Source organism: Coenobita brevimanus, chromosome 90 (genome assembly GCF_032717465.1).
Source record: "Coenobita brevimanus isolate Jiangsu-jjx chromosome 90, ASM3271746v2, whole genome shotgun sequence".
NCBI lineage: Eukaryota > Metazoa > Arthropoda > Malacostraca > Decapoda > Coenobitidae > Coenobita > Coenobita brevimanus.
Window position 1 is genome coordinate 28429300 of NC_137043.1, and position 12005 is coordinate 28441304.

Below are 12005 nucleotides of genomic sequence, written 5' to 3' on the forward strand. Positions count from 1 at the left end.
AGGGGGAGGAAACAGGGAGGGGGCGAAGGGAGGAGTGGCGGGAGGGCTAGAACAAGATGCCTCTGTTTGGATGTGAAAAATGGAAGAAAATCGGTGTGTGTGTGTGTGTGTGTGTGTGTGTGTGTGTGTGTGTGTGTGTGTGTGTGTATGAGAGAGAGAGAGAGAGAGAGAGAGAGAGAGAGGCTACAACTAGATTTCTCCGTATGAATATGAAAAAAATGTTAGAAAAATGGGGTGTGGATTTATTGGTGGCTGGAGAGAGAGAGAGAGAGTGATTATGAGTTTGTATGCATATATGTGTGTGTATGTGTTTGTGTGTGTGTGTGTGTGTGTGTGTGTGTGTGTGTGTGTACTTGTGTGTGTGTGTGTGTGTGTGTGTGTGTGTGTGTGTGTGTGTGTGTGTGTGTGTGTGTGTGTGTGGTGTGTGGCAAGTAACTGCAGCACACCCAAACTACTCAGGTACACTCATAACTCCTGCACTATGGGTCACCAGGACTGGCCACCCTAACCCTCTCTCATTATATACAGCACAGGGACTTCAACATCACAGACCTGGCCACTTTAGCAGATGGTGGCCAGTTTGTTTTATAAGTTATTCATTATTCATTTCAGTTCTGTGTCTTTTCCTCCTTCATTTTTACGACTCCTAGGGGGTTATATTTATCAGAAATTAGCCCTGGTTGTGAAGAAGATATTGAAGGATATTTTTAATCCCTTCACTTCAGAGGGCCTCTCCTAAACTGAGTCAAGTCTACTATATTTCTTACAGATTTTTCCGCACTGATAAGGTTAAGACAGAGCTAAAAATCTAACTCCTAAATAATTCATGACTGACCATCAATATCGCCACCCGTGTCATCATCATCATCATCATCATCATCATCATCGCAACCCACTTTTTCACCAGTACGTGGGAGAGGTGGGTTTCAGAGGCAGGAAAGGGAAAGCAGAAACAGAGCGTGCAGAGAAATGGACCGCAAAATATCTCGTAATTCAAGCCTTACAAATTCTCGGCTCCACACAAAATTACTCTTTATAACGCGTGTGGGATGAAGCCGATCTTTCCAGTGCCGAGCTAAAAATAAATAAGTAAATAAAATAGATAAAGGTGCGGCCAGTGTCATGTGTATCTCCTTACTTACTTCAGTCATCTCTTTCACCCCCTCATCGGTTCCTTTGCTTCCTCAATCTCCACACTTCTCTTCCTGTATTTACACATTAACGTACATTTTAAGGAAGATAGTGGACTGCAGGCGAGGGATGACTTCAGCCTGCAGTCCAGTAGTTTCATATTTAGATGAACTTGAGGCCGTAAGTGCAACAACATCAGCAACAACAACACAAACAATACCACCATCACCACCACCACCAACAACAACAACAGCAACAACATAGAAATACTACTACTACTACAGCTGCTTCTGCCATTACATCTATTGCTACCATCACTACTACTACAACTACTGCTGCTGCTGCTGATGATGATGATGATGGTGCCGCTGCTGCTGCTGCTGCCATCTGTTCAGTCTTCATTGCCTTCCATGCCTCCTCCCACCCTCAAACCAGCCACCCAAATGCACTCTTTCCATCATCCCACCCACTCCCACCTTCATGTGACCACACCATCTAAGCACACTCGACTCCATCCATTGACCAACAGACTTTACATCAGTTACAAACCTTTACATTTATTATCTTATCTAGACCACGCCGCTAACATACGGTACCGCAACAACTACAGAACATTAGTAGATGTCTTGTCTGTGCGAAATAAAGTTGCTTGTAGACGGCAAGAATTACACACAAACGTACTGAAAGAAAGAAATTAGTACCTGATTATGGATAATGATTTCCCACTAGTTCCTACCAGATATTCTATTTAATCATCTCTTACTTGAGACGGTTCTAGTATAATAATAATAATAACAGTACACTTAATAATAGTAATAACAGTACACTTAATAATAATGATACACTTAATAATAGTAATAACAATAGTAGTAGCAGCAGCAGCAGCAGCAGTAATAGTAAAATTCCCTTTTCAGCAAATCCGAAGACACGTTTAATCCCAGGGGACTCAAAGTGTTCATATTGTCACCAGTAATCCCCTCAAAGCCGGCACAGCTCAACCATTATCTTCCGGCAAAAGACCGTCGATTTTATTCAGCTGAGAGCGTATCCAAGGAGACTAAGGGTGTTAATACCTCCGCCATTAATTTTCACATATACCGGACAAACCTCGCACTGTTCCACCTAACACAAGACGATTTTATTCAGCTGAGAGTGTCATAGGAGTCAGCACAGAGCCATTTGATCACCACTGCATTATACGGGAAAAATTACAGGCAGATCCAAAATTTCTTATATCGCCTATTACCACACTGGCTGTACTAAAAATTCACTAAAATCCAAACAGTACTATGTAACTGTGTCTCCTGTAATACTGCACCGCCATCAGGTCATAGTTTCCTTTATTATTACCCAGGACACTTATTTTGCGATTATGCAGTGGAAAGGATTTGATCATTTAAATAGATCCTGTGGAAATGTAAATCCATATGTGTATTCTGATAATATGTAAATTAGTAAATATATAAATAAAAATATGTACGTTAATACTTGAAACAATAGGTAAGTAAGGAAATATATCAGTAAATAAAAAGATAAATGAATAAATAAATACAGTAATAAAAAGATAAATGAATAAATAAATACAGAAGGCGAAAATATATTAAAAGCAAAATGAAATATAAAATGAAAGGGAGCGCAGTTCTGTACAAATAAAACTTAATATATCTTCTTTCATCTGAGGGGGAGGCTGGGAGAGGTGAGAGAGAGTTAGGGGGCTCTCTCTCTCTCTCTCTCTCTCTCTCTCTCTCTCTCTGTCAGAATACGAATAATCATTTATTTTATTGACCGCTGTACATGTCAAACCAATTTCTCTCTCTCTCTCTCTCTCTCTCTCTCTCTCTCTCTCTCTCTCTCTCTCTCTCTCTCTCTCCCTTGTGAAATATCTCCCCCACAGACTGTATTAAATCTCTCTACGTCCCCTCCTAAACTAGACCACTCACCTCGCCTCTCTCTCTCTCTCTCTCTCTCTCTCTCTCTCTCTCTCTCTCTCTCTCTCTCTTTTCCCTAATCCTCTTGTTATCCTCTGTCCATTTTCTCATTCTTTTCTCTCTCCCTTTTCTCTTGCTCTTCCCTTTCATCTCTCTCACTCTCTCATTTTCCTTTTCCCCCACTCTGTTCCCTTAGCCTTCTCTTTTTCCCCCTCCCTCTTTCTAAAGCATTTTCCTCTTCCTCTTGCCCTTGCTCCTGTCCTCTCCTTTCTCTCTCTGTCTCTCCTCTTTCCCTCTTTCCCCGCCTTCCTCGCTTTATTCTCTCCCTTTTTATCGCCGTCTCTCCTCTACACACACTGTACATTCCTTCCCGCTCCAACTCTCTCTCTCTCTCTCTCTCTCTCTCTCTCTCTCTCTCTCTAAATCTATTTCCTTTAACCCCCTCTCCATTCTCTCTATTGCACTCTATCCTTTGCCTTCCATTGTTCTCTCTCTCGTTCTCTTCGTCACTCTCTCTTTAATCTCTCTCTCTCTTTCGCTCTCCTTTCCAATTTCTCCATTCCATTCTCTTTCATCTCAATTTCCCATCATTCTTTTTCTCTTTCCATCTCCCATTCTACAGATCTTCCTCTCTCTCTCTCTCTCTCTCTCTCTCTCTCTCTCTCTCTCTCTCTCTCTTCTTTCACAATTCTTTTTTTCTTCAAGCCTCATTCTTAATTTTTTCATTCATCCTACTTTCATATTCCCTCTGTCTAAAATCTCTCTCTCTCTCTCTCTCTCTCTCTCTCTCTCTCTCTCAAACACACACACACACACACACACACACACACACACACACACACACACACACGTCTTTCCCTCATCTTTCTCCTCCTATTGGTCTCCCATTCTCTGTATTTTTCCTCTCCTCCACATCTTCCATTCCCATCCCTCTTTTCTTCCTCCTCTTCTCTCTCTTTAATCCCCCTCTCTTTCATTTCCCTCCTTTCTTTCATTTCCCTCCTTTCTTTCACAAACTCTCTACCGCTCTCTCCCTCTCTCTTTAAGCCATTCCTTCCACTCTTCCTTTCATTTGCTTACATCCCTCATTCGTTCTCAACATCCTCTCTCTCTCTCTCTCTCTCTCTGTCTCTAATCCTTCTCTCTTTAATTTCTCTCTCCTCTCTCACTCTCCCCTGTGCGATTAATCTTGTTTTTGGGCTAAACAGTCATTACAATCCAGCAGCCCTCACGTCACTCTCTCTCTCTCTCTCTCTCTCTCTCTCTCTCTCTCTCTCTCTCTCTCTCTCTCTCTCTCTCTCTCATCTTTCTTTCAACTTCTCTTCCTCAGTTCGTTTCCCTCTTTCATCCACCCCTGTCTCTGCATCCCTCTCATCCACCACTCATCCACCCCTCTCATCCACTCCTCTCATCCACCCTTCTCTCTCTCTCCCCCCACCCCTTTCATCACTCCTCTCTCTCTCTTTTTTTTCCTCGGCACTCCTCCCTTCTCTGCACTCCCTTCATCCATCCCTAACTCCCCCTTCCTCTCCCTTAAGCCCGTATTACAGGTGACCTAGGTTTTTCCCGCAACACCACTTCCTTAGCGATTTATTTTGCACAGTATACCTTAATATCCCTTTGTATGTTACTGAGATAAACTATAACGATACTGAAAATATGTAGACTATTCAAAGACACTCTCTCTCTCTCTCTCTCTCTCTCTCTCTCTCTCTCTCTCTCTCTCTCTCTAACTCTAACTCTTCTCACTTACCTTTTTCTTTTTCGTTCCCAGCTTGCAACCGGACTTACTATGGGCGCGTGGGCTGGACTTACACCCTGACCATCACCAAACCGGAGCGAGGGACTTTGCCACACTTCTGCCAGCTCACCTTCATCGCCTCGGGGGACATGTATGGCGACCTGATCCAAATTAGCATCCACAAGTTTAATCTGGGCAGGTGAGATGGGATAGGGGTAGTGTGTGTTTTTCTCTGTTATCTTTTATTCTCTCTCTCTCTCTCTCTCTCTCTCTCTCTCTCTCTCTCTCTCTCTCTCTCTCTCTCTCTCTCCACACACACACAACGGTGATGGTACCTTTGTGTGATATCCAATTAATTCTCTAAAATAAATAACGTGAGTACACTGTTCATCAATTGTCCAGCTTCATCCTAGACTCGTTAACAAGACCCTCAATCCCTCGGCATTACCTGGATCACCCTACTTCATTACACCCAATTAACCAGGTGTGCATACAGGTGTGATTGTGTGGCTGGGGACAGGAGATCGTTTATTATTTCACCTTTTCTGCTTCTCACTTTCCTTTGCTGGCTAATATTCCTTTGCTGAGGGAGGCTTGGTATATTGCTCTTCCAGTTTTTCTCCTCTTCTGCTTCTCACTTTCCTTTGCTGGCTAATATTTGAAGCTGAGGGAGACTTGGTATGTTACTCTTCTAATATATCACCTTCTGCTTCTCACTATCCTTTGCTGGCTAATATTCCTTAGCTGAGGGAGGCTTGGTATTTTGCTCTTCCAGTATTTCACCTCTTCTGCTTCTCACTTTCCTTTGCTGGCTAATATTCCTAAGCTGAGGGAGGCACTGACAGAAAATCGCTCCTGTTCTTATTCGTACATTTCTGAAACTCGAACTAAATATTTTTAAAAGTTGATGGACTCCGAAGTTTTCATTGCTAGTTTTCAAAAGCTGTTGTTCACTTTCTGCTCCTGTATGTATGTATGTATTATGTATATATATGTATGCATTATAAGTATGAATGTATTATGTATATGTATGTATTATGTTGTATGTATGTATATGTATGTATGTGTGTGTGTATTATAAGTATGTATGTATGTATGTATGTATTATGTATATGTATGTATGTAGGTAGGTATATGTATGTATGTACAGCTCCAGACAGTCATATCGATCCACTTTTTACCCTAACAATTATGAAACTTTTATGTACGATTCTGAAAAGGCTTCTTGGGACACTGAAAGTTTCAATACTGGGTTTTATCATTCATGGCTCAGTTTCTCTTTATTCATCGTTATAAAGAGAATCTGTCGGCAAATGTGCGTCTCTGCCTGACACAGAAGAGGTACAGACAGACAAATAGGTAACAGGTGGATATGCACTGTGTACCCGTCATAACAAAGAAATTTACTGTCTGTGTAATATGTTTGTCGCGCAGATATGAAAGGCTGATATTAGGACTGCAAAACATGTAAAAAAAATGAAAACAGAGAGAGAGAGAGAGAGAGAGAGAGAGGAAGGGTGGGCGACAAACAAAAACCTTCAGAGGCATGAGAAAAGCAAACACAAACAGGCACAATAAAAAACAAATTAAAATAAACACTGGGATGAAATGAAAACGAATAGGCCAGACAAACACACACGGGTAAATATTTCAGCCCCACAGTGTTTATTTCACAGTGGCGGGGTAAATAAAAGCTGGGTGTTCATTAGTGGAGAGGTTCGGGGGCTGGAGGGGGCAAGGGGGGGGAGAGGAGAGGAAGAGGGAGGGGAGGAAAAGAGGGGGCGTAAGGGGAGCTTGGTACTAATTCACCCATATTTTCTACTGATTTTCATAGTGTCAGCTTTTTGTTTGGGTTCTCTCTCTCTCTCTCTCTCTCTCTCTCTCTCATGTTTACCCTATAAACTAACTGCCACCCATTCTTGTCTTTCTCCCCCTTCTTCCTGATCTATCATTCTCTCTCTCTCTCTCTCTCTCTCTCTCTCTCTCTCTCTCTCTCTCTCTCTCTCTCTCTCTCTCTCTCAGAGCCCATTTCCACCCATGTCTTTGTTCCCTTTCCGAATGTTTCCTTGTTCTCCTTTTTCTCTTCCCTCCGCTTCCCCATACCTACGTTTCCCTCCCCTCTGTTTCCCTTCCCTAGTGTTTCCCTTTTCCCTCCCTTCCTCTCTCCTCCGTTCCTCTTTCCCTTCCGTCTCCCCAACTGCGTGCTCCCTTTTCTCCAAATTTCGCCTACCCAGTGTTTCCTTTTCCCTCCTTCCTCCCCGCCTCTATCGTTTCCCCATCACAGCGTTTCCCCTCTCCAGCTATTCCCCTCCCGTCTGTTTCACCTTTCCAGCCTTTCCCCTTCCCTACGTTCCCTTTTCAGCGTTTCTATTTTCAATGTATTTAAAGATCCAGGATAACTTTCATTCACAGATACTGAAATTTTATGACAAGAATTACGTTTCCTCAAAGGGTGAATCACTGATGATAGCCAAATTCTGCAGAAATAATTAATATGATACGTTTACCCTAGTCATGTTAACTAGATGTGCAATTTCCATAACTCCATCTTGAAGGCTGAGTTAGGGCCAGAGATTAACGCAAGAATTTTAGTGCTCGTCAGGAAGAAGTGCACTGGAGAAGGTGTAGAGCCACTGTTTTGTCCGTTTCTGCAAAAGGACCAATACCTGCGCCAAGTTTAGGTGAATGCACTATATATTTGGACCGGGGAATGTTGGTTTCAGGATCTGAGGAGGTCTTCTTGGGGTTTGCTTGCGTGAAAAATAGGCGAGGTTCTAATAAATAGCTACAAAATTGGCGAAGTCCTGTAATTAATTGCTTCAAACTTGGCGAGGCTCTGTAATTAATAGCTTCAAAATTGGCGAGGCTTTAATTAATAGCTTCAAAATTAGCGAGGATCTGTAATTGATAGCTTCAGAATTGGCGAGGCTTTCTAATTAATAACTTCAAAATTGGCGAGGATCTGTAACTGATAGCTTCTAAATTGGCGCGGCCCGAAAATAATACCTTCATATTTAATAATTTTTGCAAGTAGTTAAGCCTGTTAATTTGAAAAAAAAATTATATTAAAGAGGAAAATTACAGTATTAAAATAATGCGATTTCTGAATACTCACCTAAACACACAGACAAACGAAGAGAGAGAGAGAGACACACACACACACACACACACACACACACACACACACACACACACACACACACACCAATAGTCATTCCACGTACCAGATTCGTATGTCCTAAAAGTAAAGGACAATTGGGCGTGCTGGACTAAAATTGGAATCGGTTATTGAAACAGGTGTGACAAACGCGGCTACACGGGCGAATCATGTGTCGCTACCCGGAACACACGGCACCAAGATTTACACACACACACACACACACACACACACACCCACACACACACACACAGGCTTCATTAGACCTCTTCCTCGGCGATGTGTTCCTTTCCTTTTTTCATCTTACATCTCAGTATTCTTCCGTATGCTTTATATGACACTTCACTGAGACTTATACACATTGGTTGCATTGTGTGTGTGTGTGTGATTTACGCTTTATGTCATCCATTATAACTATTTCATTTCCAATAGTCTGCGTCTGTTTGAAGAGTAGGCTGTTCGCAAAAGGTTTACTAGACTGATGGCGAAAAGTTTGCATATACCCTTTCATTACAAGGAGTACGTTTCCTGAATTTCATATCTACAAGCATATCCCTTCACCCTAATTTTGTCGGTGACTTTACCAGTTCTATTCTTCCTCCCCTTTTCTGTTTCTCTCTCTTCCTTACTCCATTTTTGAGACTGCAGCTTTTTCCCGTCAGTAAATGCTATTATTATGCAATAATTGTCCTACATATCTTTCCTAAATCTGTGATATTTTCTGCACATTATGTTATTTTTTATGCTATAACTGTCCGTTCGCCACATACGCTCCATGTCCACACCCCCACCCCTCCTTCATCTTCACGTCCAATACTCAGGTTGTAATTTCTGACCATTCTGCATATTAGCTGATTATATTCGTTTCCAATAGGTCTAGTTGTCCTTGCTCTTCATTCCTCAGTGTCTATATCTCCTCTCTTTTATCATTAGATCTGACTGTTAACCCTGGTCTTGCCGGCAGGTTCGTGTCGCACACCACGGCGGGCTGCCCCGACGGATACATGCAGATCGAGGAGCTCAGCCGCCCCCTCAACTCTGGCTACTGGTGCGGTGCGTCATGGGGCCACAACGTGTACTACTCCGAGACCTCCGCCGTCTCCCTCATGCTTAGAGTGTTTAACAGACTCGAGACACAGGCGCAGGACAACCCGGCGGCCTTCATGCCACCAGATACAGTTATGCTCAGCATCTCATACAGATTCTTACGCAAGGAACGAGCAGTATTACGCTACGGTGCTCCTTACAATCCAAAGTACCGTGGCAAAGACATTACAAACTCTTTTTGTGACAGGTATTTTGAAAACTGTGATAAAAAGAACTGCAAAGTGCAGTCACCAAACTTCCCAGGAATGTACCCAAGGAACCTGACCTGCTACTACCAAATCAAGCAGACACGAATACCAGACGGAAAGGTGGCACTGATCCGAGTGTACCAACGCAACCCACACCTCATCTACATCAAAGACCGAAACGCACCTCACCTGTCTCGGGAGCGGCAGATGCGGGTGGGATCGGCGTGTCATGTGTTGCACGACTACCTGGTGGCATATGACGGGCACAGCACTCGAGCTCCCGTGCTGGCAACGCTGTGCAAGGGCGGCGCTCCACTGACTGGCATCACTTCCAGCGGCCCTGACCTCCTCCTTGTCTTCCATGCCTCGGCCTTTGACTTTCCCTTCCAGGACACTCCACGCCGTCGCACCTTTGGCTTTGAACTGGATGTGGAAGTGGAGTTTGTGGACCGCGAAAGCACAGCATATGTACGGTCAGGAAGCCAGTGTGATCATCAGGTAAGCAGTAGGGGACAACGCAGCGGGTACCTGCAGGCTCCAGCACACTCCTTGCTGCCCAACACCACCTGCACATGGCGGCTGGTGGCTGACCCCTCCGAGGTGGTGTGGTTATACTTCCTGCATTACCGACACGTCATACACACAGAGATGCCGCCACCTGCACATTGTTCTAATACTCTCACAATAATGGATGGAGACCCAATTTCAAGAGGGATTCCTACCAATGCCTTCCTCTCGTCTCCCACTGTTGCTACACCCGAGAACACCACAGCTAGCCAGGCACTATTAGGCAGATTCTGCCGCCCTGAACGACTGCCAAGAGTATGTAGTGGGGTGCACGCACCAGGTCCGCACGCAGCACCATGTTCCCCATCTGAGAGCTACGTGTCCAGGTCCCCAGCTCTCATGCTGTCACTGCGGTATGCTGCAGGCACAGCACCAGCACATGTAGAGTTCCTGGCTAGGTATGAATTTGTGGACAAGCGGCAGTGGGGTGCACAAACGCCTGGAGGTGGCCCCTGTGACCGTACCTTCATGCTGCAACCAGATGGCTTGTTTGCCTCACCACGCGATGTGTTTCTGTTTGGGCGAGGTGGGGCTAAAAAGTTGCGATGTGTGTATACATTTGAGGCACTGCCAAACCAGCGCGTGAAACTGCGCATAATAAGGTCACGTATGGGTGCATCCTGCATCACTGAGTACCGCCAGGCATCACTACGGTACGAGTGTTCACATGGTGGGGCGCCCGGCCATCCTGCCATCTGGGTTCGTGAGCAGCCGTGGGAGGGCGTGTGGCTGACGCGAGCCTGTCTGTGCGGCACCTACCACGCCCGTCCCTTCTCTCTGATATCCTACACTAGTCGCATAGTGCTTGAGCTCCACGTCCCTACCATGACTGCCGCCCAAGATTACACAGATTTTTTCTTTGAAGGAGAGTACACAATATTTGATGTGGCATCCTCAGCTGCGGGCTGTCAGGACGCCACACTTCCACTCTCTGGTCGCCATGGCAACTTCACAGTGGGTGCAAACACATTCAATGACCCTTGCCCTCGCCTGCCCCGCCTGGTTACCGCCACTGACGGGTCATTTCTCTTCCTGAAGTTGCCTGGCCACACTGCCTCAGAAACTAACTGTCAAGTGGCCTCAAGAATAAATGTATATGCTGCGGGAGGAATCATGCCACTTTCCTCCGTATGTCCCCTGCCTCACGATGATTTCACAACAGTGTTTAGTAGTGGATGGAGAGACGAGTCAAAAGATGGACGAAATAATGAGGATCACCTGACCCACTACCATCAACAACCGCCTCAGCAACATGGCCGTCACCCTGGGGAGCCACAGCGACAGACTCGTGACCTGCTGGTGGAGGTGGTGGGGAATCACACACAGCGCTACCTGGTCACCTGGGTCAGCGTGTGGCGGCCGCTACAGACAGCACCACTCTCACCGGCAGGGGCGGACCTCTGTCCACACCGCTGCCCGGAGATCCAAGCGTGTCTGCCCCCGGAGCTGTGGTGTGATGGGGAGCCACACTGTCCTGCTGCGACAGACGAGGGTGCGGCGGCATGTGGTATACTGGCAGCACTACCATGGGTGTATTTGTTGGCTGGTATTATTTTGTTGGGATCTCTGGTGGCATTGTTGGCTGCTGTGGTGCTGCATCGACGCCGTACCCAGGCAGTAAATGCAGTGGCCACGGCAGTAGTGGAGAACAACAGCCACGGAGTAAAGAGCGCCACACATGACCTGCTGCTGCCACTGGAGAAAGAGACCTGGTGACACCGCGCCCCGTCCGGAGATGTGGTCCGGGTCGACTACGAGACCACCGTGTAGCCCCACGCCCCCGCGCCCTCACCAGCCCTCACGCCCTCACCCATCCTCACGCCCTCACCTACTTTCACGCCTTCACCCGCCTTCACCCCCTCACCCTCCCACACACCCTCGCCTGCCCTCTCCATCAGTCAGACTCCGGCACCGTCTTCACCGGAGTTTGAATAACTGGAGGGCAGAGCAGAGGAGGCGTCTGGCTGAATAATATCTTCAAGGGTCGTATTCTCGTCGGTTTAAGAAGTTCCTTACCACTACTTCCTTACCAGTAAAATTTCTGCATATATCACCTTAATATTCTCTTGTACGTTATCTATGCAATCCATGTCGATATCGGAAAAGATAATATACAAGACAATAGTAAAATGTAATATGCAGAATAAATCGCTAAGGATGAGGTGTTAGAAAGTCCAAGTTGACGA

General features: G+C 45.4%; 1 protein-coding gene across 1 annotated transcript in view; it reads left to right on the forward strand.

Moving 5' to 3' along the window:
* The window catches only part of LOC145411576 (uncharacterized), a 47455-nt gene extending 35920 nt beyond the window's left edge, over window positions 1–11535 (forward strand). The window contains exons 2-3 of the mRNA XM_080281585.1: window positions 4834–4999; window positions 8922–11535. Of these exons, the coding sequence (XP_080137711.1) occupies window positions 4834–4999; window positions 8922–11535 (2780 nt within the window). The remainder of the gene's footprint in view (window positions 1–4833; window positions 5000–8921) is intronic.
* Window positions 11536–12005: the final 470 nt, after the last annotated feature.